At 36.4% G+C, this 21,425-nt stretch overlaps 1 protein-coding gene across 3 annotated transcripts in view; it reads left to right on the forward strand.

Moving 5' to 3' along the window:
- LOC107612501 (protein pxr-1) overlaps positions 18,258-21,425 on the forward strand; it is a 5,890-nt gene continuing 2,722 nt past the window's right edge. For 2 of the 3 annotated variants that reach the window (XR_001613784.2, XM_016314193.2), the window contains exons 1-2: positions 18,259-18,447; positions 18,694-18,822. Coding sequence is in view for 2 of the 3 variants with exons in the window: in XM_016314193.2 (XP_016169679.1) it covers positions 18,390-18,447; positions 18,694-18,822 (187 nt within the window). In the remaining variant the exon portion in view is untranslated. Of the gene's footprint in view, positions 18,448-18,693; positions 18,823-21,425 lie in introns of all 3 variants that reach the window. The other variant, XM_016314194.2, reaches the window with a different exon arrangement.

The following is a 21,425-nucleotide window of genomic DNA, read 5'->3' on the forward strand; positions in this document are numbered from 1 at the left end:
TTGGAGCCTTAGGATATGTTGAGTACATAGAGGAAGCACAAATTGAAGAGCCTTCTTCCATGGAGTTTGAAGTTGATGTTGAGGAGGAGAGTGCACAACCTCCAAGGCACAATATGATTGAAGAATTGGAAGAAGTGTCCCAAGTAATAGGCCCTCCTATTTATGATGATTCCGTACCAACATATGATCCTTTTGAGCTTGAAGAATCCTTCCCCACTATGCTTGGAATTGATGGTGAGGTAGATTTCACTCAACCTCCTATGTATGATTTGAGTGATGGGGAAGAGCTAGAGGACATTGGTGAAGAAGAATGTGAACTTAAGGAAGCTTGGCAAGAGGTAGAGCATGAAGTATCTTGCCAAGTGGTGGAAGCCTTCCAAAAAGGATGGACGGGAGTGGAGCGTGTTTTGTCAAGACCGTTGGGAACTCCTTCACCTAGGTTGTCATCTAATCCTTCATTTGAGTGGGTAAAACTTCTAACTCTTAGTTTTATTATCCCACTTGAATTTGGTTTTCTTGAAACGGATGACCAACTTAGAGCGCTTTGTGGAATTAAGCGAAAGAGGAGGATGTTTAGTCGTTGGCGTTGTAAGTCTAGGCTCATTATGGTTGAAGCTTCAAGGAGAAAAGGTTGGACTAGCGCTCAATTGGATGGGTCTAGGAGGATAGTTTGGTGTTTCCATGAGAATTCATCTCTCTTGCCATCCGAAGAAAATCACCATGATCAACTCAAAGACGGGTGTGAAAACAAAGTGTGGGATCCCGGATCACACAAGGAAGATCAACTTTGGGAGCCTATGGTTTGTGAAGAACTCCATCAAAGCTTGGAGTTATTAACCTTGAATGATGAAGCATAATGGAAGTCCAAGCATTGGTGGATGTTCAAAGATGGATTCAAGCACAAGCCACCTTGATGAGGAGCTCCCCTTAAGTCCAACTTAAGAACAATAAACAAAAGTTCTAGGTAGGAAACACCCCACCATGGTAATATCCTTTCATTTTTCTCTATGTAAATATTAGTAATTTAGGTTTAATTTCATGTTTTAATTGCCTAGTTGAGTTTATCTGGGAGTCTAGTAGGTTAAATAAGGTTTTATGATGTTTTGATAGTTGATTGGAGGTTTGGAATGCTTGGTTTGGTGCAAAAACATAGAAAAATTTTGAAAAACAGAGCACCATCCATGCGCACGCGCACTCCACGCGTACGCGTGCCCAAGTATTTTCGGCCATCCACGCGCACGCGTCATGCACGCGTACGCGTGGATTGAATTTTCCCACTTTCCAGCCATTTTCCCGAGAGTTGTGCCTGAAGTGTGCCAACTTTGTGCCCCAGGGCACGCGCACGCATACCTTGCACATACACGTCAACTCTCTGCTTTACCATGCACGCGTACGTGTCAGCCGCGCGTACACGTTGCTTCTATTTCATCAATCCATGTTCACGCGCACATGTGGATTGCCCTGTTTCACCCACCTTTTTTTCTTCTCCTCTTTCCATTTCTTTCCTTCTTCTCTTTTCTTTCCACCCTTCAATCATCATCCAACACTACCAAGCATCATGTAACACCATTTCTTTTAGTTAGTTAGTTAGTTTAATTTTTGTTTTCCATTATAAGTGTTGGATTACTAATCTTGTTTACCATTTACTACTGCTTATTACTAATGAGATGTTAGTTTAACATCATTGTTTTAATTGTCATTGTTGGATTTCTGTGATGAGTTTGTATTTGGTTACTTGGTTTGGAACTTTCATGCTTAATGTCTTTGAACACCAAGTACATGTTACGTTGCCTTTATGCATCTTAACTCTTTGAATTACATGTTTTGGCCACCATGCTTTCATTATCCATTGTTAAGCAATTGTACATTATCAATGCATTTTTTTAGGATGCTTGTTCAGAGCATCACTTATTTCATGCATTGAGATTGTAGAGTTGTGAAGTTGGATCGGAAGCTTACCTAGTGACATATTTTTTAGCTTTTCAAGCTTTGTGGACCATGCTTGCTATGTGATTGATTTTCACTTCTATCCTCTTTTATCTAAGTTCCATAGCATCCACGTGTTTCACCTCTAAGTCACTTAGGTGTGGCAACAACTTCAATATGTGTCATTGATTGTTGTGTGAGTTTCATATACCATTTTGTTCACTAAGTCTACCTACACATCAATCAATGTCCATGCACTATCCAATTTCACAATGGCTTGATTAATTGCTTGAATGCTTTCATGCCTCTTCAGTACTTGTTTGGTTGACATAACCTACAAGTCTTCTTTTGAAGTACTTCAAGCACACTAGAATGAGTGAAGTGTATGCTTTCTTTTGTGTAAATGTGACATGGCTTTTTATACTAGCGTGTGTGTGTGTTCTAAACTGCACGCAATTTTAGAACCCACACACCTATTTTTCATTAGTGTCACACTAATTCACTCGCTCAATTCTAGTGATTCACCTCATTCCAACAATTCACGCTTCCTAGCTTTTTGTATGTTTTCATCTTACGATGTTTATTTTGTTTTTCATGATCGATGCACCATAAGCAAAAATAGAAGCGGGAGAAAGAACACGCAGTAACCGGTTGACCTACCAGATGAAGGTGGCAACTCGGAGAGTCGCCATACCCCCTTGCTTATTTAGTGCACCGAGGACGGTGCAAACTTTTAAGTGTGGGGAGGTCGTCCGACCACTCGGCATTTTTGGGTAACAAGTTCTAATCCCAACACTTTTGCATTTCATTTTAGGATTCTTAGTTGCATTTTCTTATTTTGCATATGTATATATTAAGTTTAGTCAAAATAATAAAATTTTTCAAGAATTTTATCTATAAGGGCACCCTAATTGATTGAAAAAAAAATTATTTAGAACTTGCTTGAATTATATACTTTGTGGATCATGTCTTGAGCCAAGAACACAAGCATGTGAGATTTGAGCCTAATTGTGTGGTTACATCATACATAACCACTTACTTTCCTTCTTGTGTGCATTATTCTCTTCCTATGATTGTAATCCTTGATTTGTTTAATTTTTTATGTCCATTATTTTGTGTATACATGCATTTATATGATTGAGATCATTGTTTTAAATAGCTCACTTATCCAAATAGCCTACCTTTTATCTTCCATTGTTAGCCAATTTTGAGCCTATGCTTAACCCATTTGTTCTTAAAGTCAGCACATTACAAGCCTAAGTGAAAAATAATAAATGTCCCTTGTTTGGATCTTTGATTAGCTTAGGCTAGTGAGAGTGTTCATTACTTGATTTTGGGAAAGTTGGGTATATTGGGTAGAAATAAAAGTATGTTTTCATATTTGTGTTGAAAATCTTGGGAAATGGGTACATACTCATGTATTAATCATGTGTAAACCATATGCATTGATGTTCTTGTATATATTTTAGTTTGAAAAGAAAAAAATTTAATCAAAAAAATAGAAATAGAAAAAGAAAGAAAAAGAATTGCAATAAAAAGGGGACAAAAATGTCCCAAAGTCAAGGTTCAATAAAAATCAATGCATATGTGTGGTGATCGAAAGAGAATGCATGAGTGTGTGAAAAATTGAAGAATGGGTAGTTAAGTTTGTTTAGAATTCTATAGGTTGTCATAGGTTAGGTGGGAAGTTTAAGTTAATCAAAGATTCAAATTTCAAGCTCACCTGACCATATGCATCCTACCTTGACCCTAACCCCATTACAACCTATGGGAAGTCCTCATGATATTTGTATGTATGCATGAAATAATTATTGATTGTTAGATGAGAAACAAATCTCAGAAAGCATGATTAGGAGAGAATTGAGTGAATCAACCCCATACACTTGAGTGCCTAGAGCGGATACACATCCGGCGAGGGTTCGATCGCTCAATTACATGTTTCCACCCATGATCATCTTTCCTTGCAAGTTTGTAAAATCTTTCAATGATTCAATTCAATTGTGGGTTGATTTGATTGCTATTGCATTAGCCCTTGTGTTTACACATGTATTCTTGGAAATTGACTTGTTTTGACCAAGTGGATGCATTCATATAGATAGATTGCATTTAGTTAGCTTGCATTGAATAAATGTTGATACCCCTTGCTTCTTTCTTGATTTTAGCATAAGGACATGCTTAGTTTAAGTGTGGGGAGATTTGATAAACCCCGATTTTGTGATTTATCTTGTGCTTATTTTAAGGGATTTTATCACCTTTTCCCACATTTATTCAACGAAATAGCATGATTTTGTAATTCTCCCTTGAATTGTGCTTAAGTATAAAAACATGCTTCTTAGACCCTTAAATTGGTGATCTTAATTCACTTTAATTCCATTCGATACCTTGATGTGTTTGTTGAGTGATTTCAGGTTCATGAGGCAAGTATTGGATGGAAGAAATTAGGAGAAAAGCATACAAAGTGGAGAATCCATGAGGAAACAAAGATTGGAAATGCTTCAGGGGGCGCGCAAGCGTACAAGGTGAGCGCGCGCAGAATCGACATTACACATCGATGCGCACGCGTACATGATGCGTACGCGCGGATGAAGAAACAGCCAATCGACGCGCACGCGCACATGGTGCGTACGCGCCGATACTCACACGTGATCCACTTAAAGAAAAAACGCTAGGGGCAATTTCTGAGCTGCCCAGGCCCAAATCCAACTTGTTTCTGAGTATATTTCATACAGAATTGAAGTCCAAGCAAAGGGGGGAGCAATTGTTTGAAGTGTTAGCATCATGTAGAGTAGTTTCTAGAGAGAGAAGCTCCCTCTTCTCTCTAGAATTAGGCTAGGTTAGGTTAATCTCTTCTAGGTCTCGGTTCAATCTCATGTTTTCATCTTATTTCCTTTATGAATTCTTGCTTGTACTCTTTTATTCTCATGGTTTGTAGTGTTAATTTCCCTCTTTACTCTCTTTTGTGATGATGAACTCATGTTGGATTTGGTTTACATTTAATGCAATTTGATGTTGATGTTCCTTTCATTGATGAATTAAGTTATTGATTTACTCTCCTTGCAATTGGTAGTTGGTAGATTTAATATTCTTGCACTTTTACTATGCTTTCCATTTGTACCCACCAAGTGTTTGACAAAATGCTTGGTTGGACTTTAGAGTAGACTTTGAGAATTCTTGGCTTGGAAAGAGTAATTAGGTAATCTTGAGTCATAAAAACCCAATTTAGATTGGTGATCTAGAATTGTTAGTTAATATTAATTCCATTGACTCTAATCTCTTGCTAGTTTAATTAGTGAGTTGACTGGGACATTTAGATTGAGATTAACTAGTCTTGTTTGGCTTTCTCTCATGGAAGATAAATTACACCTTCTTCTAATGTTGGAGATGACGAAATAAGATAAATTCTTGTTAATTATCGTTATTAGTGACTAGGATGGAACGCCTATGATCAAAATCCTTGCCATGAATGTCTCTCTCTTTATTACTTGCTTTCTCTTATTTACTTGTCTTCTTTAATTGCTTGCTTGATTTGCTTTTCTTGCCATTTATTTTCCGCCCCTTATAAATCAAACCCCCATTGTTCCTTCATAGCCAATAATTAACTAATTCATTGCAATTTCTTGTGAGATGACCCGGAGTTCAAATACTTCGGTTAATTTTTATTGGGGTTTGTACATGTGACAACTCAAATTTTTGGTGTGAGAATTGTTTGTTGGTTTGGAGCTATGCTTACAACGAAGTTCTTATTTCTATGAGAGAAATTCTAGACCATCAAGCAAAACTCTTCATCAGCTTACAGGTAAATGCTTCAAGAAGATAGCTTGGTTTAAAAATTGGTTGAACCATGATCCTATGTGAGAAATTTATGGACCATCTATTGTTGGTTGTCTTGGTATTTTCCTTCTTGTCCACCAAAATAAAATGGGTCAAGTACATCTTGAACTCAACAATCTTACCTTTCCATTTCTTGAGCAGAGGTTTAGGAATTGAGGCTTGGATCCTTCCATTCTAAGATCATACAGGCATAATATCAAGAAAGTACAGAAAAAAAGTTCTTGCAACTAATAAAAAAATATAAAAGTTTAACAAACTTGTCTAAAATCTTGAAGAACCATCTCTATGTCATTGATCTCTTTTTCATTGAATCTATTTGGAACTTCTCACAGATGGACAACACAAACCTAGAAATTCCATTCAAGTTTTCTTGCATTCACATTCATTAAACTATCAAACACCTCTGCCATTTTTATACGAAATATTTGTTCAAGCAGATTTTTTGTATATGTTCTATAAAATTTTTTGTTCAAGCAGTTTTTCATGTACTGGCTATGGTACCCTTATATAGGAAACTTTAAAATTTTGAACACCGGAAAAGCATATTTAACTGCGCTTGGCCAGCCCTTCTTTATTCACAAATTCTACTTGGTGTGCGGAATTACACTTCGCACAACTGAACCCGCAAGTGCACTGAGTCGTCCAAGTAATACCTGAGTGAGTCAGGGTCGATCCCACAAGGATTGTGGTTTGAAGCAAGCTATGGTTATCTTGTAGATCTAAGTCAGGCGGATAGAAAAGTTGGTTGTTTGTTTAAAGCGCATAAATGGAAAATAAAGAAAATGTTACTCAAGTATGGTGAAAGCAATGATAAGAAGATGGTTAAGACTTGGGGATGCTTTATTCTTCTGGATCAATTCAGTTTTACTGTCTACTCCAACTATGAATGATTTCTTTTATGGCAGGCTGTATGTGATCAACACCTTTATTAAGAGGTCGCTGATTCTCCTCCAGTGCTGAACCCCAGGGTTAGTGCGGATCCAGTCTGATTGAGAGTGAAGCTCCTGCAGTTCATTCCCCTTGATGATCCTAATCAAAATGCCACAGACAAGGTCGAATCTTCCGGATTAGAGAATGCTGCACCTTGTGGTTCTAGCCTTTACCACAAAGACTCTAATCTCCCTGTGACTCGGCTGAACTGGTGTCTCGAGAAGTCCCCAACGAAGTCGTAGATTAGCCGTCTAAGAGATGTATAATCAAGCTAGTGGTTCATCATTGTCCGATGAAAGACTTACTCTGAACCCAAGTAGAATGAGATAACCTTGTGCCGGTTCAACGCATTCATAAGGATGAAGAATGAAGATACATCTTAGAATAGAATCAAACACGGATTGAGAATAGAACAGTAGTACTTTATTAATTCATAAAACTCAACAGAGCTCCTCCCCTCAACCTAGGAGGTTTAGAAACTCATACTGATAGAAAATACAATGTTGAATTCGAAATATGGCAGGTCCTCTCTTGATAAGAGGTGTAAAAGTCTTTTAATACTAAACTAATGACTAAGGATTATATAAGAAGGGTAAAACAGTCTTTTAGTGTAAAAATCCACTTTTGGGGTCCACTTGGTGAGTGTTTGGGCTGAGCTTGATTGAGATCCACGTTCTAGGAGGTCTCTAGGGTATTGAACGCTAGCTAGGGGGTCCTTTTTGGGCGTTGGACACTGGTCACTCCTCCCTTGGGCGTTGGATGCCAGAATAGGGCAGATGGCTGGCGTTGAATGCCAGTTTTGGTCCTTCAATTCTGAAACAAAGTATAGACTATTATATATTTTTGAAAATCTCTGAATGATAGATTTCCATAGCTGTTTAGAACGCTCCATTTGGACTTCTATATCTCCAGAAAAGCTCTTTTGAGTGCAAGGAGGTCAGATCCTGACAGCATCTGCAGCACTTTCTCTGTTTCTGAATCAGACTTTTGCTCCAGCTCCTCAATTTCAGCCAGAAAATACCTGAAATTACGTAAAAACACACAAACTCAAACTAGAATCCAAAAATGTGAATTTTACACTAAAACCTATGAAAACTTAATAAAACTCAAATAAAATATGCTAAAAACTATATGAAAATGATGTCAAAAAGCGTATAAAATATCCACTCATCACAACACCAAACTTAAACTGTTGCTTGTCCCCAAGAAACTAAAAACAAAGTAGGATAGAAAGAAGAGTAAGATACAATAAATCTCAGAGTTTCCAATGAAGCTTAGTTTCAATTAGATGAGCGGGACTTAGTAGCTTTTTGCTTCTTAATAATTTTGGCATCTCACTATCCATTGAAACTCAATAGTGTTGGCATCTTTAGGAACATAAAATCTAGATGATATTATTGACTCTTCTAGATTAGTTCTTTTTGGTTCTTGAACACAGCTTTTTAGAGTCTTGGTCGTGGCCCTAAGCACTTTGTTTTCCAATATTACCACCGGATACATAAATGCCACAGACACTTAACTGGGTGTACCTTTTCGGATTGTGATTCAACTTTGCTAGAATCCCCAGGTAGAGGTGTCCAGAGTTCTTAAGCACACTCTTTTTGCTTTGGATCATGACTTTAACTGCTCAGTCTCAAGCTTTTTACTTGACACCTTCACACCACAAGCACATGGTTAGGGACAACTTGTTTGAGCCGCTTAAGCCAAGATTTTATTTCTTTTAGACCCCCCAAACCATTGATACTTAAAGCCTTGGATTCTTTTATCCTTGCCTTTTGGTTTAAAGGGTTATTGGCTTTTTCTACTTGCTTTTTTTTTTGCATGCATGTATTTTTTTTCTTTTGTTGCAACATGCTTTTTCTTTTTTTTTTTTGCTGCTTTTTCTTGCTTCAAGAATCATTTTTTTTTTATTTTTTAGATTACCAATAATACTTCTCCTTTTTCATCATTCATTCAAGAGCCAACATCCTTAACTCCAATTTCAAATATGCATTGTTCATTCATACATTTAGAAAACAAAAATAATGCCACCACATCAAAATAATTGACTTTTCTTATTATAAACTCGAAATTCATGCAACTTAATTTTCTTTTTCAAATAAAATTTTCCTTTTAGCAAGGTGAGAGATATATGGAACATTTTATAATTTTAAGACATAGATAGAAATGATCATGCAATAAGAACACGAGAACAGACAATAAAATATAACAGAAACAAAAAAATAACATAAGAAAAGGGAATTAAGAGAACGAATCCACCTTAGTGATGGAGGCTACTACTCCTTCTTGAGGATCCAATATAGTGCTTGATCTCTTCAATGCCACGCCCGTGTGTCTGTTCTTCTTCCCTCATAGCTCTTTGATCTTCTCTTATTTCATTGAGGATAGTAGAATGCTCTTGATGCTCCATCCTCAACTGCTCCATATTAGTGTTCAATTTTCCAAGAGAATTATGTAATTGGTTCGAATAGCCTTGAGGAGGAAATTGCACCCCTTGAGGTATCTCAGGGATTTCTTGATAAGGTGGTTGCATATGCTCACCTGCATGCTCTCTAGTTTTTTCCATCCTCTTCTTAGTGATGGGCTTGTTTTTTTCAATGAATATGTCTCATTCTATGACAATTTCAGCTGAATTACATAGGTGACAAATGAGGTGAGGGAATGCCAACCTTGCTTGGGTGGAGGGCTTGTCCGCCACTTTGTATAATTCTTGAGGGATCACCTCATGTACTTCCACCTCACTTCCAATCATGATGCAATGGATCATGATGGCTCGGTCTATGGTTACTTCTGACCGATTGCTAGTAGGGATGATAGAGCGTTGGATGAATACTAACCATCCTCTAGCTACGGGCTTGAGGTCAAGCCTTCTTAGTTGAATGGGCTTGCCTTGAGAATTCCTTTTCCACTGTGCTCCTTCCACACAGATGTTTGAGAGCACTTGATCTAGTCTTTGATCAAAATTGACTCTCCTAGTGTAAGGATGTGGGTCTCCTTGCATCAAAGGCAAGTTGAACGCCAACCTTACACTTTCCGGACTAAAGTCCAAGATTCTCCCTCGGACCATGGTGCTCCAATTCTTTGGATGTGGGTTCACACTAGTGTCATGATTTTTAGTAACCCATGCATTAGCATAGAGCTCTTGCTCCATTAGGATCCCAACCTCTTGGATAGGATTGGTCAGGACTTCCCAACTTCTTTTTCGGATCTCTCTTCGGATCTCTGGATACTCATTCTTCTTAAGCTTGATAGGGGCCTCAGAGATCACCTTTTTCTTTGTCATATTTCATAAAAGTGGTCTTGGTGGGCTTCGGTGATGTATCTCTCCATCTCACAAGATTTGGAGGTGGCTGCTACGGCCTTTCCTTTCCTCTTTCTAGAGGGTTCTCCAACCTTGGGTGCCATGAATGGGAATGAAAAGCAAAAAGCAAGGCTTTTCCAACACCAAAGTTAAAACTTTGCTCGTCCTCGAGCAAAAATAAACAAAAGAGAAGAATGGATTAGAAGAAGAAAATAGATGGGGATGGAGGGAGAAAAGTTATTCGGCCAAGGGGGCTTTAGAGTGTATGGATTGTGTGTGTATGAAGGGTTAGAATGAGGGGTATTTATAGGAATGGGCTAGGGTTAGTTTGGGTCATGGGTGGGATAAATGAGAGGGAAATTTGATTTTGAAGTGGGTGGGGGTTGGTGATATGTATGATGGTTTATAGGGAAGTGATATGAATGTGATTGAGCTAGGATTTATAGGGAAAAGTGTATGGGAAAGTGTGAAAAGAAGAGAAAGAAATAGGGTAGGTAAAGATGCTATGGGACCCACTGGTCCTGAGAGGCTAGGAAATTCAGATTTTCTGCCCTCTGCATGGGCGTTTGAACGCCTAGGGTCTGCCTTTGACTGGCGTTCAACGCCAGTAAGGCTGCTATTTGGGTCATTGAACGCCCAGAGTCTACCCCTAGCTGACGTTTAACACCAGTAAGTCTACCAATTTGGGCGTTGAACGCCCAGGCTATGCCCATAACAGGCGTTCAATGCCAGAAAGACACTCTATCCAAAGTGTTCTATTTTTAATTCTGAATATATCTGTCTTTGTTCTGACTAATGCGTGATCATAGACCTACAAAAAATAACTAGGAAAAATAAATTTAAAGAAAAATGTAAATAATAATAATTATATTGGTTGGGCTGCCTCCCAACAAGCGCTCCTTTAACGTCAATAACTTGACGGTTAACTCCTTACGGAGATGGATACGGCTTAGAATTTCGCCCCTTACAGTGAACTTTCTTCCTGTCTTTTCATGGATGAGCTCCACATGCTCTAGAGATAAGACATGACTCACTATATATGGTATGACTAGTTTCTTGGTGAAGACAACTCTCATGCTAGGTGAGAGGCCTTCAGTGGGGACTTTCTTATCCTTCCAGCCTTTAGGTACTTTCTTCTTAGTACCTTTGTTCTCAGTGCTTGTTGATGGCTGCCCAACACCAAACTTAGAATTGGTGTCTGAGGGCTGAATAAAACTCTGCATTGAAAGAGATGTTTGGAACATTAAGTGTTGCACAGTTATCTCTCTTTTAGGTAGGGAGTTGGGTTCAGGCATCTTGAACAAGATATGATCCTCCCCTAGTTGTAGAATCAGTTCTCCCTTGGCTACATCTATGATAGCGTTAGCAGTAGCTAGGAAAGGTCTTCCAAAGATGATAGATTCATTCTTATCTTCCCCAGAGTCTAAAATGATAAAGTTTGCAGGGATGTAATGGTTTTCAACCTTTACCAATACATCCTCTACTAAGCTATATGCATACTTCATTGATTTGTCTGCCATCTATAGTGAGATATTTACAGCTTGTACCTCAAAGATTCCTAGCTTCTCCATTACAGAGAGTGGCATGAGGTTTATGCTTGACCCTAGGTCACACAGAGCTTTTCTGACTAATGCGTGATCATAGACCTACAAAAAATAACTAGGAAAAATAAATTTAAAGAAAAATGTAAATAATAATAATTATATTGGTTGGGCTGCCTCCCAACAAGCGCTCCTTTAACGTCAATAACTTGACGGTTAACTCCTTACGGAGATGGATACGGCTTAGAATTTCGCCCCTTACAGTGAACTTTCTTCCTGTCTTTTCATGGATGAGCTCCACATGCTCTAGAGATAAGACATGACTCACTATATATGGTATGACTAGTTTCTTGGTGAAGACAACTCTCATGCTAGGTGAGAGGCCTTCAGTGGGGACTTTCTTATCCTTCCAGCCTTTAGGTACTTTCTTCTTAGTACCTTTGTTCTCAGTGCTTGTTGATGGCTGCCCAACACCAAACTTAGAATTGGTGTCTGAGGGCTGAATAAAACTCTGCATTGAAAGAGATGTTTGGAACATTAAGTGTTGCACAGTTATCTCTCTTTTAGGTAGGGAGTTGGGTTCAGGCATCTTGAACAAGATGTAGTCTTCCTCTATTTGGAAGACCATTTCTCCCTTTGCCACATTAATCATGGCATTTGCAGTGGCTAGAAAAGGTCTTTCGAGGATGATAGATTCATCCTCATCCTCTCCAATATCCAAGACTATGAAGTTTGCAGGGATGTAGTGGTCTTTAACCTTCACCAAGACATCCTCTACTAAGCCATATGGCCTCTTCATTGACTTGTCTACCATCTCTAGTGAGATATTTACAGCTTATACCTCAAAGATTCCCAATTTCTCCATTACAGAGAGAGGCATGAGGTTTATACTTGACCCTAGGTCACATAGAGCCTTCTCAAAGGTCATGGTGCCTATGGTCCAAGGAATTAGAAAGCGTCTGGTATTCGGAAGCTTCTGAGGTAGCTTCTACTGTACCAAAGCATTGAGTTCTTTAGTAAGCACTGGAGGTTCTTCCTCCAATGTCTTTGTGCCAAGCAGCTTTGCATTAAGCTTCATGAGAGCACCTAGGTACCGAGCAACTTGCTCTTCCCTAGTGTCCTCATCCTCATCAGAGGATGAGTATTCATCAGAACTCATGCACTGCAAGAGTGTATGCAAAGGGACCTCTATGGTCTTTACATGAGTTTTGGCTTCCTTTAATTCTTGGATAGGAATTTTTTCAGTGGATGCTGAACACTCAGTAGGTGTGCCATTACTGGCATTCAACGCCAGTTCTGGTGGTTCTATGGGCGTTGAGCGCCTATCATGCATCCCTTCACTGGCGTTCAATGCTAGTTCCTTTGCCAGTTTGGGCATTGAATGCCCAGTGAGGGCTTCCTTACTGGCGCTCAATGCCATCTCAATTTCTCCATATTCGGCCTCATCCTCAATGGTGATAGTCTTGCATTCTTCTCTTGGGTTTACTTTAGTGTTACTAGGAAAAGTTTCAGGAGGAGTCTCAGGAATTCTCTTACTCAGTTGACCAAATTGTATCTCCAAATTTTTAATAGAGGACCTTGTTTCAGTAATGAAATTGTAAGTGGTCTTAGAGAGATTGGAGAGTATAGTGACTAAGTCAGAAAGGCTCTGCTTAGGAGTCTCCATATGTTCTTGAGAAGAAGGAAATGGTGGTCTGTTGTTGAACCTGTTCAGGGTTCTTCCACCTTGATTATTATTGAAGCCTTGTTGAGGTTTCTGCTGATCCTTCCATGAAAGGTTAGGATGATTCCTCCATGAGCAGTTGTAGGTGTTTCCATAGGGTTCTCCCATGTAATTCACCTCTTCCATCATGGGTTTTTCAGGATCATAAGCTTCTCCTTCAGAGGAAGCTTCTTGAGTGCTGCTAGTTGCAGCTTGCATTCCAGTCAAATGCTGAGAGATCATATTGACCTGCTGGGTCAAGATCTTGTTCTGAGCCAACATGGCATTCAGAGTGTCTACTTCAAGAACTCATTTCTTCTGAGATACCCCATTGTTCACAGGGTTTCTCTCACATGTATACATAAATTGATTGTTTGCAACCATTTCAATGAGTTCTCTTGCCTCTGCAGGCATTTTCTTCAAGTGGAGTGATCCTCCATCTGAACTATCTAATGAAATATTGGACAATTCAGAGAGATCATCATAGAAGATGCCTATGATAGACCACTCTGAAAGCATGTCAGGACGACATCTCCTGATCAGTTGCTTGTATCTTTCCCAAGCTTCATAGAGGGATTCAACTTCTTGCTGTCTGAAGGTTTGAACTTCCACTCTAATTTTGCCCATCTTCTGAGCCGGAAAGAATTTGGCCAAGAAAGCATTGACCAGCTTCTCCCAAGAGTCTAAGCTTTCTTTAGGTTGAGAATCCAACCATATTTTAGCTCTGTCTCTAACAACAAAGGAAAAGAGTATAAGTCTGTAGACCTCAAGATCCACTCCATTGGTCTTAACAGTGTCACATATTTGCAAGAATTCCGACAAGAATTGATGTGGATCTTCCAGTGAAAGTCCATGAAACTTGCAATTCTGTTGCAGAAGAGAGACTAACTGAGGCTTAAGCTCAAAGTTGTTAGCTCTAATAGAAGGTATGACGATACTTCTTCTATAAAAATAAAAAGTTGGTGTGGTGTAGTCACGAAGAATCTTTCTTGCATCTCCTCCATTATTAGCATTGTTTGCCATGTATTTAGCTTCTTGTTTGAATAACTCAGTGAGGTTTCCTCCGGATTGTTGTGCTTTAGCTTCTTGCAAATGCTTCCTTAGGGTCCTCTTAGGTTCAGGATCAAGATTAAAGATGGGTTCTTTATCCCTATTCCTGCTCATAAACAAAAAAAAAAGAAAACAAGAAGAAAGAAGAATGGGAACTCTATGTTCAAGAATAGAGGACTCCCTGTGAGATCTGAAGAAGAAGGAAGAATGATGATAGAGAAGAGAGAAGAAGAATTCGGCTATGAGGAGAGAAGAATTTGAAAATTAGAAGTAAAAAAGAGAAAATATTTTTGTTTTTATTTTAATTATTAATTAAATTCGAAGAACAAGAAAGAAATTAAAAGATAATTAATTAAAAAGATTTGAAAATTAAATGATGAATTTTCGAAAATAGAAGAGAGAGAAGTAGAAGAGAAGTTTTCGAAAATTAGAAGAGAAGAATTAGTTAGGAGGTTTTGAAAAAGAAGAAAGAAAAAACAACTAATTAATTAAGAAAAATTTGAAATCAAAATAAGATAGAAGATTAGAAAAAGATTTGAATTTAAAATTAGAAAAGATAAAAAAGATTTGATTTTAAAATTAAGATTAGAAAAAATAAGATAAGAATTTGAAAAGATTTGAAAAGGTTTTAAAACTGAAATTTGAAAAAAGATAAGATAGAAAAGGTTTTAAATTGAAAAGGAAGATAAGTTAGGTAAGCAAGATAAGATAAGGAAGTTAAGAAAAGATAAATTTTAAATTAAAAAGATTTGAAATCAAAATCAAAAGGATAAGTTTTTAATTTTAAAAAGATTTGAAATTTAAATTAAAAAAAAAGATAAGATAAGTAAGAATCAAATTTTAAAAGAGAAGATTTGAAATTTGATTTTTGAAAAAGATTTGATTTTGAAATTTAAAATTTTAAAATTTGAATTTGAAATAAGATAAGATAAGATTTTTGAATTTTAAAGAAAGATAAAAAGATAAGATAGTAATTTGAAAAAGATATGATTTTGAAAATATTTGATTTTGAAATTTAAAACTAAGATAAGATAAGATATTGATTTGAAATCTTTGTTAGGATTTTCGAAAATAATTTTAAAATAAAGATAGAAAAGATACTTTTTTATTTTTATTTTTTTTGAATTAATGAAGACAGAGAAAAACAACTAAATGACACAAAACTTAAAATTTTTAGATCTAAGACACCTAGAATTTAAAAATTGTAAAGAAAAACATAAAGAGACACCAAACTTAAAAATTTTAAGATCAAAGCAAAAAGAAAAACAAGAACAACTTGAAGATCAAGAAGAACACCAAGAACAAAACTCAAAGAATTAAAAGAAAACAAGAACATGCAAAGGACACCAAACTTAAAAATTTTGAAAACTAAAGACACAAATTTCAAAAAATTTTTTGAAAGAAAAGATCAAGAAGATACCAAACTCAAAAATTGACACAGGACTCAAATAAAAGACATTGTTTTTGAAAATTTTAAGAAAAAGACTCAAGAAATTCGAAAAGGACTCAAACAAGAACAAGAACAAAGACTCATACAAAAGATAAAGATTGATAAAGAAAAGTAAAGGTTTTTGAAAAGTTTTGATTTTTTTTTTCGAAAAAAGGAAATAAAAGACTCAAAAATTAAAGACAATACCTAATCTAAGCAACAAGACAATCCGTTAGTTGTCCAAACTTGAACAATCCCCGGCAACGGCGCCAAAAATTAGGTGCGTGGAATTACACTTCACACAACTGAACCAGCAAGTGCACTGGGTCGTCCAAGTAATACCTAAGTGAGTCAGTATCGATCCCACGAGGATTGTGGTTTGAAGCAAGCTATGGCTATCTTGTAGATCTTAGTCAGGCGGATAGAAAAGTTGGTTGTTTGTTTAAAGCGCAGAAAAGGAAAATGAAGAAAACATTACTCAAGTATGATTAAAGCAATGATAAGAAGATGGTTAGGGCTTGGAGAAGCTCTGTTCTTCTGGATCAATTCGGTTTCACTGTCTACTCTAACTGTGAATGATTTCTTCTATGGCAGGCTGTATGTGATCAACACCTTTCTTAAGAGGTTGCCGATTCTCCTCCAGTGCTGAACCCCAGGGTTCGTGCAGATCCAGTCAGATTGAAGGTGAAGCTCCTGCATTTCATTCCCCTTGATGATCCTACTCAAAATGGCACAGACAAGGTCGAATCTTCCGGATCAGAGAATGTTGCGCCTTGTAGTTCTAGCCTTTACCACAAAGACTCTAATCTCCCCGTGTCTTGGCTGAATTGGTGTCTCGAGAAGTCCCCAACAAAGTTGTGGATTAGTCGTCTAAGAGATGTATAATCAAGCTAGTGGTTCATCATTGTCCGATGAAAGACTCACTTTGAACCCAAGTAGAATGAGATAACCTTGTACCGGTTCAACGCATTCATAAGGATGAAGAACGAAGATACATCTTAGAATAGAATCAAACACGGATTGAGAATAGACCGGTAGTACTTTATTAATTCATAAAACTCAGCAGAGCTCCTCCCCTCAACTTAGGAGGTTTAGAAACTCATACTTATAGAAGATACAATGTTGAATTCGAAATATGACAGGTCCTCTCTTAATAAGAGGTGTAAAAGTCTTTTAATACTAAACTAATGAATAAGGATTACATAAGAAGGGTAAAATAGTCTTTTTGAATGTTGGTAGCTTTCCCATAGCCGTTGAGAACGCTCCATTTGGACTTCTATAGCTCTAGAAAAGTTCTTTCGAGTGCAAGGAGGTCAGATCCTGATAGCATCTGTAGCACTTTCTCTGTCTCCGAATCAGACTTTTGTTCCAACTCCTCAATTTCAGCCAGAAAATACCTAAAATTGCGTAAAAACACACAAACTTAAAGTAGAATCGAAAAATGTAAATTTTACACTAAAAATTATGAAATCTTAATAAAACTCAAATAAAACATACTAAAAACTATATAAAAATAATATCAAAAAACTATAAAATATCTGCTGATCAGAATTTTTCTTTGACAATCGAATATAACCTAAACATGATCATAACTTTCAAGGTAGAAAACTTGGTATTAGAATCATCGATGTCTAAAGACTATTAGAAAGAAATATATACTTGACATTCTCAATCACTTTATGAATCAATATGAGATTTTTTATCTGAACCAAAAAATTTACATGACGAATATACATAAATATAAAGTGTAGGATGCACATATTTGAATGAGTCACATTTTTATCACCTCTCATATCTATATTTACATAAACTTTGACAAATATTATTCATTATTGATCTTGGTTAAAAAAAATTTTATTTTTGCAAAAAGATTTTTAAAATATTTGAAGAGATTTTTTTAACCAAAAAATGATAAATTATGAATATTTTAGAGAATATTAAGAACACCAGAATTGAATATAAAATCCTAAATTGAAATAAGATATAGATAAATTAACCAATAAATTATTTTTATGTTTAAATACAAATATTTTTAAAGAATGTAAAAATAATGAGCAATGCTATATGGTCAACAAATATTATTATCTTTTGTCAGTATTTAAACAGCATAATTTATATCTATATTTATAAAAGTTTTATACACAAAAAATATATATTATATACTTATATTTATCAGAATTTACATATATGAATCAATATAGTTTGCACCAATATTTTTTAAAATTCACACATATAAATTAGTAAAATTTATTAAAAAAAAAATTAATGTGTATTTTAATTAAATAATAATAAAAAATACTAAAAAATTATTTATCCGAAGAATTTCAAAAAATATATATGTAAAGTAAATTTGCAATCTCGTAAAATATAAGATTGTGTTTTTCTTTTAAATTTTAATATATAAAATATATTTTATTTTATATATATCCCGGTAATGAAAATATTAAAGTTAAAATTGACCCTTAATTTTACAAATTAGAAATTAAACAATAAAGTAACTCATAAATTACAAGAAATAATAAACTCAACCTTGAATAAAATAGAATTCTACTATTTGTACCAAAATGGCGAAATCGGTCAGTCTTGTTTCATGGAAAATAGGCCAGCAGAAACACAAACTCACAGAGCTTTCCATACTTCTCTCTAGCTGCTGTAAAAGAATTATCAATCATCAAAATCATGGGAAGCGATAGAAAATCCAAACGACACAGTTATTCCTCACCCTCGGACTCCGAAGGTTTTAATTTTTCCTTTCTTCTTTTACTTTTCCTTTGTTAGATTTTCTTTCTTTATTTAAAACGTAGAAGGTTAGGGTTAGAGAAATTATGGATTTTAGTACTAAATCTCACTCATGAGGTGAAATCATTAAGGGCTTGATTCAAGGGTTGTGCACTAAGCAACAAAAACATGCATTGTGTGCTTCACTTTGTCTGTGTGTTTATTTATTTCAAGTTCTTGGGGTTAAATTATGGTGTTAAATCAGCAGATGAGAGGAAAAGCAAGAGGCACAGAACAGTAGAAGATGAGGAGAAAAAGAAGAGGAAGTTGGAAAAGAAAGAGAAAAGGAAAGACAAGAAATCTCTCAAGCATTCCAAGGAAAAATCTGATAAGGGTAATTTAGCCACTAAGCCTCCTTTTCTAACCTAGAATGAAAGAAAATTGAGCTGTGCTTGATTCTTAGCTCATAATCGTATAATGATTATTAATTGTGCAATATGTTTATGAACAATTAAAATGTGCTGGCAGGACTTGAAATCATTGGTTGATTCTGTGAACTTTGCATATACTTAGGTTTTGATTGTCTGGTTTGGACTACATAGGTCTACATGTTTAACAATTTCATATTAAATCATGATTTGCCAAAACACGATAAGTTATCATATGGTTTACATTTTGCAATGGGGGAGTTGAGGACTTATAAGAACGTACTTGTTTCTTAGGTAGTTGCAGCCTAGACATTCTGCGGAAGTTCCTTACTTGTAGCTGGCCCCGACTAGTAGGATAAGACTTTGTTATACAGCTTTCTCATATCGACTTTAAGGATCGTTCTTCATTCTTTTTATTCAATATGTAGGGTGCGAATATGTTAATATAAGAAGTCATTTGCAAACATTATACAATCGTTTCCAGTATATACAGTGTAAAAGAAGGGGAATTCATTTAGTTGTACATGATTAGAGACTGAAAGGTGAGAGGATTATGTCTAATCACATTCACACAACAATGTTGTTATAAAATGATTTCCGATACTAGAGTACATTTTTGCACCAAATGTAGTTGCCCTGCACCATCTCACAATTGATTGCATTTGCTACTTATTCATATCTTTCTTTTCGGAAATAATCATGATATCTATTTGATTATGTTCTCATGTCTCATAAACATGATTTTGCAATTTTGGTAAGCAGTAACGATTATTGGGATTATGGAATGTTATATTTTTTTAGTATAAAAAAATTGTTCAACAATTTGGGATTTCTCATTTTAGTTAATCAAGATGTTTAGTAATTAGGGTTGCATAGAAATCAAATTTGATTTTTGGTTATACTTGTTTCACTCTATAATTTACAATTCAAGTTGTTGTTTGCTGATCTCTGTTTTGTCTCTTATCCTCTCCACTTTCTTGTTCTATATTATCACTTTTTTCTAACTTCTCTCCAGTCTTTTTGTCCATATTATGTTCGGTTTGTTTGACATCAATCATGTAAATGTTTGAACTTGAGTTGTCAAATCCAGTTATTGGACAACCATTGAATGTTTGTCTATTGATGGAAACAGTACCATCGAAAGTTATTGACTTATAGTCACCAGAAAATTATTGTCAGTGTCACCGCTGGCGCACTGATGATTCATTTTAGCACTTGTCCATCTTTTCTTGTGGTGAAATGCTTTTCCCTTTGTTGTTTTAAGTAATTAAGTTAATCTATCTGTGCTGAATAGCAAGCAAAGGAGAAATTCTCCTTAGAAAGATTTCCCTTATTGCTTAATTCTCGAATTTGTGCTACAGGTGAATTTAAGCATAGATACTCTTTTTTTAATATGGATAAAATTAAAATATTTTTATGTTATGTTCATGTTCATGTTCATGTTCTCTTTCTGCACTATGGTTAACCACCAAAAGCAACCCCGAAATGTTTTGTCTCTGACAAAAATGACCCCCATTTTTCGTATTGACAAAAATACCCTTTAATAATTTAAAAACGTGCACAAAACACCCATCCATCAAGAGTGACGTTTTCTGTTAACGTGAATGTCTGATGTGGCAAACAGGAAAGCATATGTGGCAAACGGAGTTACCTAGCTGGCAACCTATTCTCAAATTTCCAAAATTTCTTAACCCTAATCCCCCAAAATTTCAAAATCAGAAAGTCATCTCTGGGAAGAATGGTTCCCAACAATGGCAGATAGGGTGATTCCTTTTCCTCCATCTTCTTCCATTGTGGTCTCTCTCTTTCTCTCCCCTCCATCTTCTTTCATCTTCGCGCATTTCTCCTTCCTCTTCTCTCCTTACCAATGACTCTCTCTTCTCTATCATTCTTCTCTCTCTTCCGAGAATCAACGGCGGCTCCTCCCTTTGCTGCCGCAAGTTCCGTCTTCTCCTCCCCTCTCTTCCTTCTTCTTCTTTGGGAGGTTTTCTGGCTTCAGGAGGTAGCTGTACTGAGTCCTCTATATCTACAGCCACAACTTCCTCAGTTCTAAGTCTCTTCCTCCTCCAAACGCAGTGTCTTTGTCTTCTTCTCTTAACACCATTGTCCTCTTCTTCTCCTCACTGCACCGCATCTTCACCATCTTCTCCTCCTAGTGCGGCCAGAATTGAATTAGTATTCTGTGCAAGCACTTGCAACAAAAATGGTGATTTGGGATCTGAGAAATTGACGACTTTTGGTGAAGAAGGTTCTGGAAGTTCAGGATGAGTTGATGTTGGGATCTGAGAAATTTGCGGATCACCATCATGAATCATTCTGAAATTGGGGTTTGATTTAATTAAAATTTGGGAAATTAGTGTTTTAAATTAGGTATGTTAGGGTTTTGTTTGAAGCTATGCATGTTCTATTCTTCGATCTGATCTCTATTTTTGTTCTTTTTTGTGATTTTGAAGAGGAGGATAGTGGCTGGATTGTGTTGATGGTCAGGAGGTGAGAGAGGGAAAGTGAGTGTGAGGAAGTGAGAGAAGAAGAGAGGGAGAGGAGAGGGAGGGGGATGGTGCTGCGGCGG

This window comes from Arachis ipaensis, chromosome B08 (assembly GCF_000816755.2).
Source record: "Arachis ipaensis cultivar K30076 chromosome B08, Araip1.1, whole genome shotgun sequence".
NCBI classification, from domain to species: Eukaryota; Viridiplantae; Streptophyta; class Magnoliopsida; order Fabales; family Fabaceae; genus Arachis; species Arachis ipaensis.